This window comes from Struthio camelus, chromosome 4 (genome assembly GCF_040807025.1).
Source record: "Struthio camelus isolate bStrCam1 chromosome 4, bStrCam1.hap1, whole genome shotgun sequence".
Taxonomy (NCBI): domain Eukaryota; kingdom Metazoa; phylum Chordata; class Aves; order Struthioniformes; family Struthionidae; genus Struthio; species Struthio camelus.
In genome coordinates this window covers 26,679,025-26,699,227 of record NC_090945.1, presented here as the reverse complement: position 1 = coordinate 26,699,227, position 20,203 = coordinate 26,679,025, and the positions used below count along the sequence as shown (strand labels likewise).

The window sequence follows — 20,203 nt, the reverse complement described above, 5'->3', positions numbered from 1 at the left end:
TTTTCTTTTCTTTAAGCAAAATATATCAATGTCAAAGACAACCACAGACAAAACTGATGTTTAAAACTTACCCTATCTCACTGATACCGAAATGTTCAAATTGATTTCATTTCTACAGTAGTTTCGCAAAGTGTAAGCTGTATGACTAATGTGAGTCTAACCTCAGAGGGGACTGACTTTAAAAATATAAAATCATAAAATAAGAATAGTTTTAAAAAGGGGAAGGAAGAGAGATTCGAAGCTGATCGTTTCATATTGCATGTAGAAGAAAGGCAGTGGGTGAGCATTACAGGTTATCGCTTTGGGTGGTATTTTTGTAGCAGCTTGAGCTGCCTAGAAAATAAACTAGCATTTGTTTTTAGGGGTATACATTTAGGTGTAAGGACAGAAATCATTAAAAAGTGTCTCTTATTTTTTTGGTTACTGACTGACAACAGTACTTTGCAGTGTACAGAACTGCTGCTAACTGAAGTAAGTTGTCCTTCAGCCTGGTATTACTTAGTCTTTTTTTCTTTGTAAATGTGCTGAACAATGCTTGCTAAATTTATGAATGTCTACATTGAGGTACATATTCCACCATGGTAAGCTTTGGCCTGCATGGTGCTAATAGTGATTCAGTGCTCAGGCTGGAGGTCTGAGTTCATGTGTAGTTTAGTTTATCTGTAGCTGTATGAGATTTCAGATACTCAAGCAATGCAGCCATCCCTATAGCATAAACCATAGCATTACGTCTTGTTGATCAGAGAGACCGTCTGTTTCGTTGTCACTCTGTGCAAGATCAAAGAGTAGACTTATTTAAGGAGGATTTCTGGTGGACCAAAAAATTATACTGGAAGTTATTTTTGGCATGAGGCATGTAGTGGTATTCATAGCAAATTGAGTTCTGCACCTCGTTATCCCACGATACAATGGATAGGTTGACTGAGAAATACAAAATCAACCAAAGTGAAGAGGCTGCTTCCCGGGGAGAAGCATGCATACACAGTTCTGCAACTGGCTCCTCGTAAGTATATATGCTGAGTGCCACCAGCATGGCAGTCGTTTCTGTCCACTGCACACAAGCACATATAAATCCACAAAGTGCAAAGATTTCATGCCCCCTGAATAAATAAATGGTGGGAAAGGCAAGATGACCGTATAAGTCTTTTCCACAGTCGGCTGTTACATGGCCAGTTCCTATGAGTTGCAACACAGATGCCTTCCTCCTCCTTTGGTTATTACTGTGTAACTTTTAAAAAACATTCAGAAGTGATGATTGAGATGATAGACTGAGGGGTGTCCTAAGCAGATTTGGGCCATCCCTTGAAGTGTGTAGTACAAAGCTGTGTAGAATAATTCGTTGGAAAGCTGGTGCTTTCAAAGGACATTAGGATAATCAAGTTCTATTGACTTGCTATAGGATTAAACTGTTTAACTCCCTTATACTTTTTGGAAAATGGAATATAGTATATATGAGTTCTTGAAGACTGGAGTGCTGATCCTTGTGCTAAGTAAAGCTAGGATGATATGGGTTGCTTAAATAACTGGGAAAATGTTAAACTTACCGTATCTTTGTACAGTCTCCTGGGACAGCAGTTCTTTTCCAACCTTTAAGAAGTCTGAACAAATGTCTAGGATAAAAATGGATTTTCAAGATTGTGTTGGCAGGATATAGTCACATGCAAGACAAATCCTTGGGCCCAGAACGTCAAAACTTTTTGTTTTTTATTGTTGAAAGCAAACTTTCCAATGAAGTTTTATGGCGGGGTTAGTATCTAACTAGTATGTCTATCTAGACTTAGTGGTTACTTCTTAACAGTAAGAGTCAAAATTACTTACTATATGATATGTGATTTCATGGTGTGATGTTTCCATTACCTGTTTTTGGTGAATAAGCTTTAAGTTTTGGGTATGATCTTATTTTTCCAAGTCTGTATCAGCCTTTGTGGGGGTGCTCGTAATTTATTCAGTATCCCATGAGTTTTGATGTTACACTGTAATGTTCTGAGCTTTGAATCTCCCTCACTTCTTAATTTTCGTTTAAAAAAATCTGTCCCATAGTAAACTACTCCGTCATGACACAGTTCAGCTTCTTTCATTCTGCCCTTATCTGCTACTGTTTAATGTCAGCAAAAGTATCATTATTTCTAACTAGTATTTTTCTTATTTCATACAATGTAGTATTAACTGTATATTAAAATGATTTCATGTCATGTATTCGTATGTTGGAATAAAATGGAAAATCTGCCTTTTTAGTGACACTGAACCCCAGTAAGAGGCCAGGGATATTCCCTCAGATATAATACGCTGAGCTGTATTTTTATAGCTCTACTGCTATGTGAAAAAGGAACATAACACCATCTTTTCTGGGTATATTATTTAAAATTGTTGAGTTGAGGTACCTTTTTTAACATGTGTTTGTAGCCCTTCAAGACTTCACCTGGCTACTTCTTTTTATCTACTAAAAGCTTCCCATACATTAATTTTAGGTGATTTTTGAATTTTCACCTAACCGTTCTGACCCTGACTTGGAAAACAGATTGTGCTGTTTTCTTACTAAATTTGGCTTGTCACACTGCGTAATATTTGATGTTCAGCGGTGTTTGTCTTGACATCGTTGCACCTAAGCAGTCTCATATTGTTTTGAGCATCTTTTCTTTTCAGATAGCAGTGTTAAAAACTTTCTCCTTTTTATTTTCTCCCCCACTGGGTTACACATACTGTGTTAATTGATTAAATAGATGCGTTTGAGCGTAATTGGATACGGGATATTTATTTTAGCGATCAATATGTATATAAAGCTTTGCAAATTTTCTTTTGCAATTAGGCTAGTAACCTGACCATCTCTCTAGTGTTTCCTGGAATACTGTGAGTCACTAGCAAATACACAGTTGTTTTTCTGTGCTTGTATTTACAGATTTGCAAAAAGGTTTCAATGTGGGAAAAATAAGATTGCTTTTATTCAAACTCCATTGCAGGAAGGAGTTGAGAAAAGACTACAAACTGACTGTGTCAAGAGAAGCAGAGACTGCAGGAAGAGGCACAACTATGGCGGAATCATGAAAATTGCCAGGAAAGATACACATTGAAGTAACGTTACCATAAAGTTAACAGCTAGAGGTAAGGAGAATTGTAAACATAAGATGTAAAAGGAGAGTATTCCTGTTCTTTCTGTTCAGAAAAGGCAATAGTATTTTCCGCTGAGAAAAGTGTTATTTTGTCAGAAAAATGTTATAGTATCAGAACTACATCTGTTTTGACAAAGACAACAGGAACTAATTGATTTGATCTTTACTGGACATGATCACCCCCTTTTGCAGGTTAAGTAAAGTTGGAAGAGGGATTGGAATGGAAGGCTAAATAAAATAAACAGAGTTTAGAGACAAAATCTGAGAGCAAATCTGAGTATTTGCATTTGAACATGAAAAACACTTTGGCCTAGTAAAATTTATAGTAACACTGTAAGCCACCTATGTAAGCTTCGTTTATGTCTGACAGTACTGAAACTATAATTGCATCTTGTGAAAACGGGAATTGCAGGAGAATAAAGCAGCTGAACATCAGTCAGTCTCATGACAGGAGCTTGTGGCTAAAGCCACAAGAAGGGGTAGCGGCTGCAAAGTCCCTGCATGTCATATTTGTTTGAAAGAACTGATGCTAGGCAAACTTAAAGGGATCAGTCCCTGAGACACTTGATCTGTCAAAAGAAAAATGTGCTTCAAGTGTTGGAGCATGAGTTAGGACAGAGTGTCACTGAAAACTTTTTTTTTTTCAGTAGGAGGAGAATCTGGCTCAAGAGGAGCTAATGCTTTGATAACTCATTGTTCAAAACCCATTATTTTATTTCTGTGAAGGCTAAACATTTGGACTTAGTTTCCAAATATCAGACATACTGCATGCACCTATGGGGGGGAATAAAACGTTAAAATCCAAACACTGCCCTTATCTAAACAAAGACCAATGACATTAGAAAAAGAACAGCTAGTGAACATAGAAGACAATTTGTCAAACTTGATCACATTTTTTATTGAAGTAGCTCTCTTGTTACTATTGTTTCAAATGACATTGAGTTTCTGAAAGAAAATACTGCCGTATTTTCCTACCTAATTATACATGATATTAGCAGGATTCACTTAGTGAGGTTTAATGAAACAGTACCTTTCTCTTAGCTTTGAGCTGCTCATGATATTTGTCAGATGTGTCGCCTGGGATTTCTCCTCCCCAGAGGGTAATTCCCACTATGCTGTAAGTGATGCCCATAACAAGCAGCGGAAAGCAGTAGACCAGCACAATCACAATGACGTGATACCTGCAATGAGAAAGCGTTAAGCTGATAAGTGCTTTTGGAGGAGCTACTTGGAAGGAATGTACTATTAGAAGTCAATAGTATTACTGTAACACAAAGCATCTTTTATGTTTATTTGTTAGTTCATGGACGGAGAATTGGGTTTACCTTTTCCTGGAACTGTGCTCAGCTTGACAAGCAGTTCAGCTGCCTTACTGCTTTCACTACCTTCTTGAAAAAATCTCAAAGGAAACCTCAAATTTATTTAAATGCAAGCGCTTTATGGGCTCTCTAGTTTTGATTCTGAACTTGTACCGGCGTAAATTAAGAATGACTCAATCGAAATCATGGTTAATAACTGCAGAATAACATATCTTTGCTGAACATAATTAGCTGAATCCATTTGATTGTTATACAGCCAAGTATCCTACAGGCAAGCTGGGGTTTTGAGCTCTTGTCTGGACCATAAATGAAAGAGGAAAAACGATGTTTTAAGAGTGTATTTATACAGAGACAGTGATAAGCATCCAGCGTTGCTTAGTGTAAAACATGCCTTCTCATATGGCAGATCCGTTGCCTATGTGCATTCATTCATCCCTGCTGAAGTGTGGGGGGGGGGGGGGGGGGGAAAGGGACTGCTTTTTCTTACTGTTAGTTGCTGGTTAAATGCCATCTTCGGATGGCATTATCTTCAGATAAAATGCTAGTGAACGATCAGTGAAGAATCCCCAGTCGTCACTAAGAGTGACCTTACTGCCCTAAAAAGAAATGTTTGTGGATGGCTCCTAAAGCGATAAAAATCATTTATCGTCAGAGCCTCTTTCACCTGCTTGAAAGAGAGAATGTCAAATGTGATGCTAGATGTTTGCACAGTTTTTAAGCCTTGGACGCAGAGTTCATCCTTAGTGCCAACAAAGACATGAAAGAGGAAATAATTCTGTGGCTAAGTAACCACTTGTTCCTAATTCTGCCAGAGGGACAACTAGGATATATTGAATTTAACTGATGGTTGTTCTGCACTTTCAAAAGCTGGAACTTGATTACAGGTTTGGTAAATCTTTTATTCAAACAGATATTTAAGGTAACTGTGGTAGTGTAATAGAATGAAGTGGGAAAATCCAACCCTCTCACAAAGAGATACAGTGGAAAATTTCACATTAGGTCAAGGAGAGGCAGAAAATGCTTGTTTTCCTGGTTAGTATGAACTAGAAGCTTGCTTTAAACTCCATGTTCTGTCCCCGTTTCTGAACGCGTGTGTCCTGTACCGAAGTAGCTGTCTTAAGCAATGATGGTAAACGTGCAGCATGGGACAGAAAATACTTACAGAAATTGAAGAGAATAAATAGTTCCACTTATCGTTTCCACTTATCGTTTAAGTGCGCTATCTTCCTAGGTCTGCTTTACATCTCTGGTCAGTGCTGAAGTAGTTAATCTGCATGTGTAATATCTGCATGATACTCTACAGCTTTTGTTAAGTACATTGCAAGTGTAGACATCACCATGCACAAATTTAAAAGAACAAAAGCTTACGTAAAATGCTGTTTTGGACCACCTGGCCATGCTACATAGCAAAGAGTTCTCCCAGGCATCACCTTAGTTATGGAGTAGAGACACTGGGGAAAGGCCAGCAGAACAGCTGAAATCCATATGCTTCCAATGACCACCTTGGTAGCAGTTGCAGAGAGTCTCGGTTTCAGGGGATCGATAATGGCCATGTACCTGCAAAGGAAACCAAAAATCTTTGCATGAGAAACCTTCAGTGGTAAGCCTATGTCTAGAATCAGGCAAAGCTTAGGGTTGGGTGAGGGATATAAACAAGTATTTGTCATCTTGTAGCTCTGATGAAGTTGTGCACTTTGGTTGGTTCAGCTCTCATGAGAGAAGTGCTGGAAGAAAAGAAAAGCTCACTGAGTATCAATCTAAAGCTGTGGGACACCTGGTTAACCGTGGTATATCAGTGCAGCAACCATTTCCCAAGGAGGTGGTTAATCCTGTCTCAGAAGAACCTGATGCAAAAGCAGCAAGGCATCTGGATCCTCATTTGCTCTGCTCGATAGTACAGGGTTTGTCTGTAATTAAAAAACTAACAGCCAAGCTGTCAGGATTGTTAGTCATCTTCCCAGTAGCTGCAGGAACCTGGTAAGTGCTCACACATTTTGTTAAATAGACATAGGCTGACTTCAGATAGTTGACTAAAGAGCCTCAGACTACAGCTGGCTTATACACAGATGCAGAAGGGAGCCATATGAGCTTTGCCTCAGGCAATGTAGAAGGGATAAGAGCACCAAGAGAAATATATTCATAAAGCATGAAAATATTTCATTTGCTCTCCCATTTCCTGTGTTCTGAGGAAGGATAGCATTGGTTTTGATTCCCTATAATTGTATAAGCAAGCCATGTACGCTGATAACTGTTGAACATGTGAAAAATCAGTAGAAAGGTTACTCTGAGTCACTGCAATTTAAAAGCACAGTAAAAAGAGCGGCAGGTAGGCCCCAGGACAGGCAGTAAGAGAAAAACAGCTCCTGCTTTCTGTCTTTTGATTTCTGTGTAGATGCAAAACACTGAATTAATAGCCTTTCCGCTGACTTCCCTGATCACTCCATTTGGTTTCCTTTATCAAGGATCGAATCATGACTTGCAAAGTCAGTAAAAGTATTAACTAAATCGGAACAGAATTCACAATTGTCTTCTACTGTTAATTAGAATGCTGCAAAGTATTCGCCATGATTACATTTCAAGAAACTTTTGTACTTTTATAAAGCCAAGGAGATACTGGATGTTTCCATATCGTGTTACCAACGTAGCATACTGAATTATCAACAACATATTCTTTAATTTGATATCCCAGTGTTTTGCAGAACTACACAAGGGGATTATTTATATTGATATTTTGTTTCAGATCTAGAGGGTTCCCAGAGCATATTAAAAAAAATACTTTTACAAATGACTGAAATGCAGCATGCTTTGTGAGGTAAAGTAGGAGTTAAGAGATCAACGTAGAACATCAAGCTACACCTAGTCTAGCTGACATGTATTTGGAACATATTTACATAAATTTCTGCTACTACTTACCTCCTTGTATCATTTACACCTTCTAAAGGAATTGCAGTAAGTAAAAGATGAAATACAGCTCTTCCTCTGCTCTTTGTATACATTTTTTCCGCATATAAAGATAGATTGGGATAGATTCAGAGATCGTTTTCCACATGAAAGATTACACTGGCAGTTACAGGCATTATGTGGCAAGACTGTATCCTGAAGGTGTCATATAGTGTGAAAAAAAATCACTTTGTTTCATAAGCATATGTATATTTTGTGCTTTTATCGAAACTTTTAGTATTCGTGTGAGGCTTAGAAGTTACGAAATGAATTTACCTTACACTCACAAAGAATTAGTTATTTTGTATGTAAATAAGTATGGATTAGTAGATTCTCTTCCAAAGTGATGCTCGTATTTGATTATTGTTATTTTTCTTGTTCATGTCCTTTAGGCTTTTGTATATCATAAAATATTCAAAGCCATTCATGATATTTACTTTTTGCATTCTCATCTTCTGCCCTTTTTTTTTTTTTTTTTTTTTTTTTTTTTTTTTTTTTAGATCATGAATACCCTTCTTACATTTGTAGATGACCAGTTGGGCCTAGGCTTCCAAATCTATGTGCTTTGCTAGATTTTTCAACTAGGATTTTAATTCAAATCCATTGAAATCAATTAGAATTATTCCTTTTTTGGATGACTAAGTACTGTACTGCTGCAGTTAGAAGACTTGTACTCATTTAAAAAACAGAAGGTGTCACTTGTCCAAATTGTTACCGTATGCACCTAGGTTCTAGGCAGACTTGTCCAAGAGTTTTAGGCACAGACGTTAGGTACAGCCTAATAATAATAATAGTAATAATAATCCTAAGAAAAATTTATGCAAATAATCTTTTGCATCTGTATTTAACTGCCAGGACAAACAAACTTCATTCAAGATGTTCCTACTTGTTGAAAATTTCACACTTGAGAAATGGATAATCGTAGAATAGATACCTGTTTTAGAAAAAATAACTCACTTTCTGGTTAATCATCAAATTATGATATATCCAACATATACCATCACTGTGGTATTTGGCTCTTGGTAAACATGGTAACTATACTAATGCCTTAAAGCATTTAAATGCTGTCAGAAACAGATGGTGAATTCAAACAGCTTCAGTTATGAATCATCAGTTTCTGTATTTAGATTTGCAAGGCTGTTCATTTTCGTTTTCCATTTGCAAGGCTGCATTCATATATTATACTCACAGGTGGTTAGTTCTGCTCTCCTTTACCTGCTGTTTGTGTTTCAGCTGAAGCTAGTGCTTTCGGTATTACATATAAACTATGAAATAGCTCTGTTCTTGTAATATTGGGTATTTTGTCCTGATAGAATAGCAGATCTCATGAAAATAAAAGTGAGTTGTATTATTATCCTCTACTCCCGCTTCCCTCTCTCTCCAAAGATTAATTACGGCATGGTAATGAAGATAACCTTGTAGTCGTGAGTCCTGTCCTTCAAACTGAGCTTGAATGTGGGTTGCCAAATATTGTCCAAAATGCTTGATGGTCTGTACCTGTAGTAGGCAATAACCCTTGGTCATATGCTTGTGGGACTCCTAAGGCATCTCCTCCTAGCTTGGAATCTTTCTTTTCAATTGGTGATTTTCTTCAGGCTGTACATTCACATTTTTTGATGTGCTACTGTCAGATTTCTATTACATTCATATTATTCTTATACCCAGTAATAATTATTCTTATTCCCAATCGGTGCCAGCAGTAATTCTCTATCGCTAAGATGAAGGAAGATTTAACAACAGAATTTCCTAGTGACTACCTTTTAATGAAGTGATTGGTTTGTGTTTTCTAATGACTCAGAGCTGTGCTGATGGAGATGTTAACTATTAGCTATCGGAGTGAGGTAAGTCCAAGGACACGGGTCAGTGGAAAAAAAAAAAAAAGCAAGCTGCTTATCTTTCGTGTTGAAATTTGAGTGAAGAGCCAACATCCTAACTTTTACACAAAATAGATTACAAAACGTAGCAGGCAGTTCATTCTAACAAACAAGACGGGAATAAAATGGAGGAGCCTTGACCATTCCCTGAATGATGCCTTTGTGCAGGAAGGATTCAGTTCACTGTTTATGGTATTGACAACCCTGTGCTACTGAGTTTTTGACAAGAAATTTTTTCATTCTAATTTGCCAGTACACTTCCAATTAAGGTAATAGAGCTTACATATTTCCTAAGTAGCTTTTCTTAAAAACAAAATTGCTTAATTAAGATAGTGAGATACTGCTTCTTAGAATATATTTGGCTTTGTTATACTTGCTCGAATATTGTCATTTTTCTAGATAAGCTATCATTACCATAGTCAAGGATAGTGGAAAGTGTGGAATTACTCTCAGCTGCAGGTTAAAAACACTTCAGGAGCTGAGCCTTCTCCGGATGTTAATCTCTGTAGCCAAAAGATGCCAAAAACAAAACTGAATCCTTTCTACGCTGTTAGCTGTCATTTGCAAAGCAGACTTAGCCACTCCTGCCTATAGCTCTGTTTACTGAAAATATTATCTTGCCATTGCTGGTACCTAAGGGGAATAGGTTATTTTTCTGTCACTTTACCCATAACCTGAAGGAGCAATAGCTAATATTTAAATTGGCCTCTGCCTTTACTCCCTGTCCATTTTTGCCTGGGTGTTTCCACCAGGAATGATAGGTCCTGCTTGCACAGGCTAGAGGTGCCACAGTTAGGTGTCGCTCACAAAATTAGTGAAGGTGAGGAGGCTGTGTGTGGGATAATATATATGCATGATGCAGGATAGTGCCCCAATGCATTCCAGCTATCCATGGCTGACAAACTCACTCTCTTCTTCCTTGGCATAGCTCTGTGATTAGGGCTTGTTTTTCTACTCTATTTGATATCCCTATGTATATTTGGTACGGTACTGTGAACTGAAAGGTGTTATTTGAAATCCAGGTGTTATTTGAATTCTTTGTTATTAGAAATAAGAGGATTGTGTAAGTGGGCCAGGAACGAAAGGGAGGATGATGAGATGCAAGATTTGGAGCAAAAGGGAAAGAAGTGAGGTTGGGGAGCAGGAGGCTGAGTGCAAAGATGTAGAAAGAGAAGAGCAGTAAGAATGAAGAGAAATCCCAAAGTGGAGAAGCAAGGAAAGGAGAATTGTAGAATAATAGCAGGAAAAAATTGGGTTGGGGGAAGAGAGAACAAAAAATGAACCTGGGACAATGTAAAGGCAAAAGAGACTTGAGGAAAATTCAGTTCTAGTGGACCAGAGATACCAAAGTAGAAGCAGTTGCAAAGCATAATGCTTTGGCAGTAGGGCTGTGCCATGGCAAGCCCTTCTGCCTCAGTGGATGTTTGGGAGAGAACTCCAAGCGTTGTTCTCATTGTGATCAGGCTGCTGTAAACTGTGTGCAAGAGGAGCAGAGGGACTTCTCTTCTGATGCTCCTCTGACATCTGTCCTTATGACTGCTCTGCTTCTCCACTATTCTTTCAAGCGGCCTGAACTTATTGCGGTCAGTCTGAAGTTAGTGAAAGAGTCAAGTGCTGAGGCCCATCATGTTTTGCGATATTTCTGCGTAGTCCCTGTGCCTCACTACTCATCTGACTCTAAAGACATTAAAAGATGGTAGGCGTTTGGGCTGAAGGAGGATTTATGATGGCTGCAAGAAATTGAAGGACTGTTAAGCTGATGAGCAGTTCTGCAGCCACAAAAATGTTATTCAGTGGGGTGCGGTGCCAGGGTACTTTGCTGTCATAGGACATGTACTGTTCAGTCAGTCACCAGGCTGGAGAAGTGGGACCCTCACCTCAACCGAGGGCTCTAAACTCTCACTAAGGTGGTTTAGTTTCAGGACTGGACTTCTGATGCTTTCTTACTCTAGTGGGAGCTGCTAATAATGCCACAGATAGCTTGTTCCACACAATAAAGTAGGGATCCTGAATCTAAAGTATGTATCAACTGGAAAGAATTAACTCATTATGCTTATTTATCACAACAAGCAAAACCTGTTATTACCCCATCCAATATAAACACTAGCACTTGGAAGATAATTACAAGATGGAATATGCACATATACAAATTTAGGGATGTAAATATGTGCAGGTAGAGACTCAAGTTAAGCCAACACCTGCAAGAATGTGAATTATTCAGTGTTTGCACCATGTTCTGAATGTGTGTGTTTTACTCTAAATAATTTTTAGGTAGCACTTTAGTTTCATCACTAGAATCATTAACACATAATTTTGTTTGCTGTGATCATGTTATTTCTGACTGACATGTCTTCTAGCTTTGGTTTGTGTTAAACTTTGTCCCTAGATAACTGCTACTGAAGTCAGTGAGAGTCTTTCTATTGAACATAATGAGAAATCAGTTAGGCTGTAAGATAATAATGGCTGGTGCAGCATGGTGTGCTTGCTGCAGCGCTTTGTTCCTTCAAGACGTGTTTTTTTTTTTTTTTTTTTTAATCTGCTGAGGTCCGAACAGATCTAATTTCCTTGAGATCTGCTCAGTTTGGCCAGAAGCCACAATTTACTGTTTTGTAATTGTTTGTTAGGTTCATCAAATTAAAAACTATCTATCTGGCTTCCCGAAACCATAATGGGAGACAGTCCTGATTTGAATAACATTGATAAACACTTTAAGCCACTGGTTTTAATGATGGCATAATCACATACTGTCTGTTTGTATTGGTATATAGCACTCTTACAGCTTGCAAATAAAATCAAATAGCTGGTAAGTAGTATAAAAGCTTCATAAATTTGTGTGTTATGGTCCTGAACAATATGTCTGGAGACATAGGACCAAGCTATGAATCTCACTTCTGAGCTTGTGTTTATGATGGTAGAGATAATAGATTATTAGTCGGTTATCTTACCAGTAGTAAAACAGGAAAGAAAAAGGAGGAAAAAATTATCTTCCTGTTTCACATATATAAGGTTAAGTCGTCTTACCACATATTCGAAAACTGTGAAAGAACTAGTCAATACCAGTTGCATATCTTATGTACTTCAAAATACCATGAAATGGGAAATGTTCCTAAAACAGACTAGATCACATCCTACATCCTATGAAAAGTTCAGCTTGGTCCATTTAAAGCTAAGAGCATGTGCAGAGGCTGGGAAGAAAAAAAAAAAAAAAGTAAAGATAAATCCTAATTTGTCTTTTTGTAAAACATCATAACTGGCTAATAGAGGCATGAAAATCATCCATCTTTAACACATTATTTAGAAAATTGTAGCAAAACTGCATAGAATGTTTTTAAAACGCTCATACAAATGCCCATCTGGAGACACAGTTGGAACCCTTTAATCATCCCAAGTGTTTTGTTTCACCTGCTTACAGTGTGTTTATAAACTCAAATGGGGAAAAAAGCCATCAGTTCAGCCCCAAATTTTGACAGGAAATTGGGGCTTGACAGAGGAAGAGATTGAGGGAAAATCATAATGGTTGCATATAAGTGGCTCATCAGCGGCAGATGGAAGAGTGTACTTCATTCATGAATACACAGATGCTGTTATTCTCTCAAAGCAGAAGCTGGTTTTGATACACTGTCTCCTACCATTCCTTTGGGAATCAGCTGGTAATTAAGAAACTTGGGTAGGGAAAATGCTGTGATTCCTTGCGCCTCGTTTAAAACTTTGTTGTGGAAAATCCTATAAAATGTCTATGTAATGTGGATACAGTAGACTAAAGGAGAGGGAATGAACTTTACAATTTTAGAGGCATTTTTTAACTCATGAAAAACAAATCTTTAACTTTTGCATTATCTTCTGGCTACTAGTGCAAGGATCAATCTTTTCTCATTGGGAGTGGTCTGTATTCATTCACTGAGACTGTCTGCAGGAATTGTGGCTATGGGCATATTTGTAGGATTATCTCTGATGGTTGAATAAGCCTGGATTTTGTGGCCAGAAGGATGTGCAGTGAGCAAGACTATGGTCATGCAATGGTCACTTTAAAGTTAGCAGCATAAATGAGGAGCATATAGCAGCGTGATAGGTAAATGCAAACAAGCATTGTTGTACAGTTGAGAAAACCAACGTGCTGCATCCTAAAGGGATGACTCAGTCCTGGTTCACCCAGAGGCACGCGTGCTGCTGTTGGGGACTGGCAGATCTGCCTTGAGCAGGGGGTACTATTGTATCTTTGTAGTTTTTTCTAAGATCAGGACTAGCCTATCCATGTGTGCAGTGCCTTGCTTTTGGGAACCTACTATTAGAAACCTTTAAAGAGAGAAACTGGAATTCCTCAGTATGGCTGAGTTCTCATTAAGTGCAATGCTTTTCTATTGAGGAACGTATTGGTAATGGGTTAGATTTTTATAAGCCTGTAACTCATTTGAAGCAACGTACGCTGTAACTGTGCGTTTTCATAGAAGAGGGATGATTTGACTAGCTTGTTATGCCTATGTGACTTCCTCTGGCAGAAGGGCTTCTGTTTCTTCTGCTCTTTGAATTTGATCTACCTGGGCTATTGAGAGCCAGTCTCCACGCACGTTCTGCAGAACAGCTCCATCTGTAGACAGTGGAACGTACAAACCCTTTGCACTTGTTATTTATTTTTATAGGTATGCACATCATTTGTGATGACAAACTTTTTGCTTTACATTAGAATGACTTTTGCAGGTCAGGGTCAAAGACAAATTGAAGTCATTCACAAATACCATCAAAATCAGGTTTTTTTTAATGTGGATGTATCATTGGAAAGTTTCTGTTTTGGTGCCTAAAATCGAATTAGGAACCAAATTTTTGATAGCTCATTTTAAAGCTTTTGGCTCAATCCATGGTAAAACAGCAAATATGAGTTTAACACAAAACAACCAGTCTGGGTAAGCCAAGTGTGAGGTGTGCTTAGATGCTTGTCCTGCCATCGAATGGTGGGCTGCAGTAATTTTTAAATTAATTTTATTTCAGGTAAACACAGATATTGTGGATGATACAAAATCAGCTGCTGGCTGGTAGATCAGTCAGTTATACATGCATATAGACAATATTATTTGAGGAAAAAAAGAAAACAAAAACAAGCCCTTAACTCTGTATCTTTGATAAAACACTGCAGGCTATATTACATAGTAAACCACTAGTAAGCCTTTTAATAGTTTTCTTTAAGCTATAAATAAAGGTCCTGAGAAAATGTATTTAAGGCTGTCTGAAATGAACTTATCTTCTGAACATACGGCTTGAACTTGTCAGATGTTGTTTCCTGCCTTAGATGGGAAGACTTAGGGCTAAGCACTGTTGTAAATGTTGCTTATACTCCTGGAGGGATTGGCCTATCCACCTCATTTTCTTCACTGCGTCTTTTGTAAGCAGCTTGTTAAATAGAAAATTTGTTTAGTGCAAAACGAAATGAAAGAATTCTCTCTTATGCCATTTATTCCCAAACTGACTCTGTATGTTATCAAAATTCATGTCAGAGTTACGTTGTTGATAAAGAGATGTGATTCTGTCTCTGCCTGCTCATTCTGAGTTTATACCAGCGCAGGATACGGATTACTTCTCCTATGCCTTTGGCAGACTGAACCCATTAGCCATTGGATCAAGATGCTGTACGGAAGCTGTTTCACTTTCTCTCTCAGAAAGAGAGAATTGCCAACCAATGAAAGTCATGTCAGGCCCCCAGGCCATGTGGTTGACTTTAAAATGACATTTCAAAACAGAATTCTTTACATTTTACCTTTTGATTTTTCAGGCCATAAGGCTCTCCTCTGCAACTTTTTCTATCCAAATTATGAAGACTAAGGCTTTTTAGAGAGCAGCCTGTATACTTGCATCCAGAAATATCATGTAATTCATGTTAAAATACAAACATAGAACATAGAGAATGGGGAAGCCGTTTCTCATTTGAATGCTATGGCTTGGCTGGCAAAATAGTAATATTTTAAGAAGTATGTCTTTAACTGTGTTTTCCTCTTCCTGATGTGCAGTGACCAAGGCTGATAGGATATTATTAAGCCATCTGTTAGAGGGAAAAAGAGCTGTATTGAACTTCAGTTTGGGGGTATGGCAGAGCTTTGTGTACAGTTATGTGACACCAGAAGCAAACAAAACTAGCAGTAAAACAGCCTCTTGTGAAAAAAGGCATATTGAGGTTACTGGAAATCCCTTTATCTGTTTCTCTGGATGAAAAGATTCTCAGATAAGAGAGGGAGATCTCTCTGGGGAATGTATCTAGTAAAGCACAAGAAGTCCATCATGCTTTTCTTTTTCTCATCCGTATGTTCACCCCCCTCCCCTTTTCTCTCCATCTTCAGTGGAAATTCTGTCCTCTCTTCCCTTCACATGGAAAGCATTTACTTTGAGGCAATGGAGTTTGAGGGAAGGGGCATGAGTGAGGCCAAAGATTGAAGCTCTGTTTGAGCTGAGCTCTGTGCATATGGTGGTGGCTGGCTGCGAGATGGAGATTGCCTTCCTGCCTTCCATTGTGCAGTGGTGAGCCAAGCACAGAGAACTTGGCACTAAGCACATGTACAAGAGTGTAAGTGTCAATGTACATGTTAATGGCATGGGTTTTTTTCCTGATACTGCTGCTATATGACCACAACATGAGCTCACGTCCTGGGCTCTCAATATCCTAGCCTAATATACACATTTGAGGTCATTAGTTATATATACATTTCCCTATATTTCAGTGTATTATGAGGACACAGGACAGGTGACACTCCGGCTCTTAAGTCCCAATTCAGATGTCATTTCATAGCAAAGATGCTGGAGTACAGTTTGGCAGGATTATCAGTTTTAAAGTGTTTATGGCACATGAAGGCCTTGAGCCATTTGTCCCAGGAGTAGAAACTTATGCAGAAACAGATGCCAAAATGTATTCCACTGAAAAGCTAACACATTTTTCTATGTGCAAACTACTTTCTTCAGAATTTCAGTAGCAGATCCCTTTTAAGGGCTTGTGGTACTACATTGTGATAATAACCGTTCTGACAGCATATTCTTAAAGATTTTGAAGAGCCTAAGTGATAGTTGGAGGATCTGAACGTCTATGCATGACAAATTTACATTTCATTTGATAAATTGGATCATGTGTTTATGCTTTGTGACTGTGTTCTGTTACAAGCTTGTAGCATATTACTTATACTGAAGTCTAATGACTGTCTATATGGAAGGGTCATTAACAACCATCAGTAAAAGAATAATGGCACTGAAAAATAGAAAACTGACTTGTGTGTGTGTGTACTTCTGTATACATGCTAGAAGTCTAAAAAAAAATAAGGTGAGGAGACTAAAATTACAAGTTTTGAATATAGATATTTGTGTAATAGGCATACCAAAAACTGCATAGAAGGAATGTAACCAATGGGACACTGTAATATTAAGGTTCCTGTAAAAGAGAGAGTAGATTGTGCCAGAGGAGGAATAAAACTGAATTTTAAATATAGTTTAAAGTTAGATAAAAACAAATTATTCATAAACAATACAGAATTTTATGGTTTGAAGTTGCAGTCATGACTAGGAAAAATTAAGCTTTAGAATTATACATTCAGTTAATTGGCAGCAACAATGGTGACATGCCAACGGAAATTAGAAAGGCTATGAGGTCAAGTAATGCAGTAATGATAGAAAATATCAATGACTTTTGTCATCATACATAAAATGTATTTTCAGGCAACAAGGAGTAGGCACAAGCAGAGAAGCAGCTCTTGAGCTGATCCCAAACAGCGTTCAGGGTCTGACTTAAATGTTGATATTCCGCAGATAGTGACTAGAGCGCAGCTGGGTTTAACATCTCTGCAGAAACAGTAAAAGCTTAAAAAAAAAAAAAAAAAAGCTGCTATGCTTGTATTTAATTTAAAAAGAGGGAACTAGATAAGGAAATTTGTTTTTAAAAAAAAAAAAGAGCAGGGCAGCCAAAAAGAAGCAGACTGTACTATTATTACTCAATCTTATTCTGAAACATTGAGATTCTGTATTTGTCTAATATTTTATTAGTGAAGATTGATTTGATTTTGAGTTTGCTTGATGTTCAGCAAAGTGGGTAGAAGGGTGCTGGCAAAGACAGGCAGGGCCCATGGATCTTGGGTTCTGTTTCTGATTCTCTTCTGGCTTATTTGATTCTTTGATTTTTTTTGTTTGATTCTGTCCCTTTTTTGTTACTGCAAATTTTCAAAAATGTCCATTAGGTTTGGATGTTCCAAAGGTTTGTCACCAACATAACGCTATGCCGTCATGCTTAAACAAGCTGTCTGGGGTAACAGAAGTGAGAGTGCCAATATACCTGTCTCTTATCTTTTAATTTTAACAGTCTCATTCCTCCTGAAAATACAATGGCAGCTCAAGTTCTGTGGAGTAAACACAACATAGAAAGTTTCATAATGGCTCTGTTGGACTAGAGAATTAAATGATTCTGTACCTTTCTGTGAGGCAGGAAAAAGAGTATTTCATTTCATCAGAAGGACCAAAAAAGGGAAAAAGATGAAATTATTATTGAAATCATAATGGGACTTTGGGATATGAGCAAATCTTAATTAAAGAAAATGGTGACTGACTTTCCATAGTCTTCTGATTCGAAGTTAATTATGTGACTTATTATTTATAGCTCACTAAGATAACCACTTGTAACACATCCAGAGTTTACTCAACACAATCAAATTTCTAAGGTATGTGAGGAAAGTTCTCTGATTTAAAAAAAAAAAAAAAAAGTGCATGACATTGGAATTCCCTTTAATACTGGATTTATTTCATCATTCTTGTATTTCAGTAGTTTTGACTCTGCAAGTAGCTGAACTGAAAAATGGGCTGAGATTTTTGTAGAGGGCTAGAATAGATGGGTAACATCTGGCAGAATCTGATCCTTATAAACGATGAAGCCAATTTTGTAGTTTTTTCTTGATAATTTTTAAAGAAATTTTCCTTAACACTTTTCTTTGATACCAGCACCCCACTTTGATGCTATCGTTTTGAGCTGTGCTGAGCAGCAGTAAGCTTTGGAGCCCTTGTGGGCTGTCTTGCAGGGATGCAGAATTCTGGTCTATCCTAAATGGGATTGTATTTATACTTATATGTTGTATTGGTCTATATGCGTCAGTCTTAATAGAGAGATGCTTGCATAGCACATGTAAACTATTCTTCCAGGAATCTTGCAAATTACACACATACCTGGTCCTGGAAAGCTGTATAATCCATGAAGAGTAAAGAAGGCACAAAATTATTTGCTAATGCCACAGAGGCTTTTCTGTTACTTTCATATAAAGAACTGTAATACCAATGTGGTAGTTTCAAAGACCAAAGTTTGCTTGCACACTAGGCAAAAAAGGCAAAAGGAACTTAAAGATGTGAATAAGATTAGCGACTTCTTACTGTCACCATTAGAATACCTGGTTTAATTTCAGAGCAGTTGTTTTTACATAGAGTTAAGCTTGATGAAATAAGGTAGTCATTATGGAATTGTTGAGAGAACAGTAACTGAGAAAGCCATACTGCAGATGTAGTAACAGGAAAAAAATGCATAAAAATAAGCTAAATGCTCTGCTGAAGACATGTTATTCCATGCTGTATACTCTCTCTCCAAACTTACTGTTCTCACCCTCAGATATCTGTAGTGAATTTCTAGGCCTGCATACAGAACAGGTCATAACAAGGCAATCCTGGGACTGGAAATGAGTTGTGAGAACACATGTACCTCCATTTCCTGTGTGGTAGGAACTAGTGGAAAAGGACAACGGGCCACCAATGGCCAGATCCAGATGGCCTAAATTCTACCTAAGTCACTGTGCCTAGTGTGTCCAAGTAACTGTACTCACAGCCAATAGAAATTCCTAGCTGGAGTTAAGACGTGTGACCCATTAGGGTCATGCAGTGGCCAGTGGCACAGAGATTTTGGCTCCGAAACTATCCCTTTGGTATATCTGAGGGCGTGTCCCTGTAACACAGCTATGTGAAACATACTAAGCACTGGAAGCAATGTAACTGTGGTACTGGGCAGGAGCTGCAGAAGGGTGAATGAAGGCCTACGAAGCAGAACAGTGCAAAACCTATGCTGCTTCCTGGCACTTGAAGTGCCTTGGTTAGAACTAGTGTGCCATCTCTGCAGTTTGCTGCAGTGTAGACAGCTTGCATCTTCCAAACAGCTTACTGGAAAAGAAGCAGAATACAAGAAAAGACCACCACCAAGAAGGGGTAGTCAGAAATGTGAGTAAACCCACATAAATTTGAGACTATGTTCAATGACCAGGTGGTCATACATTGAGTAGTACAGTAAACTTGGATACTTTCATCCTCAGCTCCAGACCTAGCACTTCCCATTGCCAGAAATTGTCTACTCTGCAGAAGTTTGTGTCAGCCCAGTAATTTCACAGTGCACACGGTGCATCCAACATGGGCTCTAGAAACCCATGCATGGAATCAGATGTGAAAGGACTCTCTGCTCACTGATGCCTGGGATCACATTGACTCATTCATACTCTGGAAATGTTAGTATGGTCTAAAAATGACCAACAGAGTATATTGTGACATATTTTTAGTGAGTTGCAACCCACAACCTTTCAGTGTTCTGAGATGTGACAGTTTCTACTGCAAAACCATCTTATTTGATCCCATCTTTTCAGTTCCCTCAGTAGCTTAGTCCTAATTTGTAGTATGGGGCTTTTTTTTTTTTGGTTATTTATGAACATGAACACGTAAGGCTGGGTTTACTGGGTCAAACCTGAAGCGCAGTATCCTGTCTCAAGCACTGGCAGAACTGTTACGCAAGGTGAATGGCAACTGGTGTTTTAAAAAATGTCCACTCTGCAGATCTGTGCTCTGGAGTAGGGTAGGCTGTACATTCAAGGAGCTTCCCAGCTTAACCTTCTGTTTTCCTCCTGACTCTCTAGAAATGTTCTGCAGAAGTAGCCAGAAAGTGGTTAAAAGTACAGAACATATCAGGTGTGATTTGATTTAAAAGGAA

General features: G+C 38.1%; 1 protein-coding gene and 1 long non-coding RNA gene across 2 annotated transcripts in view; one reads left to right on the top strand and one right to left on the bottom strand.

Moving 5' to 3' along the window:
• LOC104153453 (uncharacterized) overlaps positions 1-20,203 on the top strand; it is a 229,424-nt gene that overhangs the window by 78,457 nt on the left and 130,764 nt on the right. The window contains exon 9 of the long non-coding RNA XR_011140901.1: positions 2,958-3,099. This is a non-coding gene — a long non-coding RNA (uncharacterized lncRNA). The remainder of the gene's footprint in view (positions 1-2,957; positions 3,100-20,203) is intronic.
• The window catches only part of TACR3 (tachykinin receptor 3), a 35,677-nt gene that overhangs the window by 12,874 nt on the left and 2,600 nt on the right, over positions 1-20,203 (bottom strand). The window contains exons 2-3 of the mRNA XM_009689358.2: positions 5,795-5,983; positions 4,138-4,288 (exon numbers count right to left, since the gene is read on the bottom strand). Coding sequence (XP_009687653.1) covers positions 4,138-4,288; positions 5,795-5,983 — 340 coding nt within the window. The remainder of the gene's footprint in view (positions 1-4,137; positions 4,289-5,794; positions 5,984-20,203) is intronic.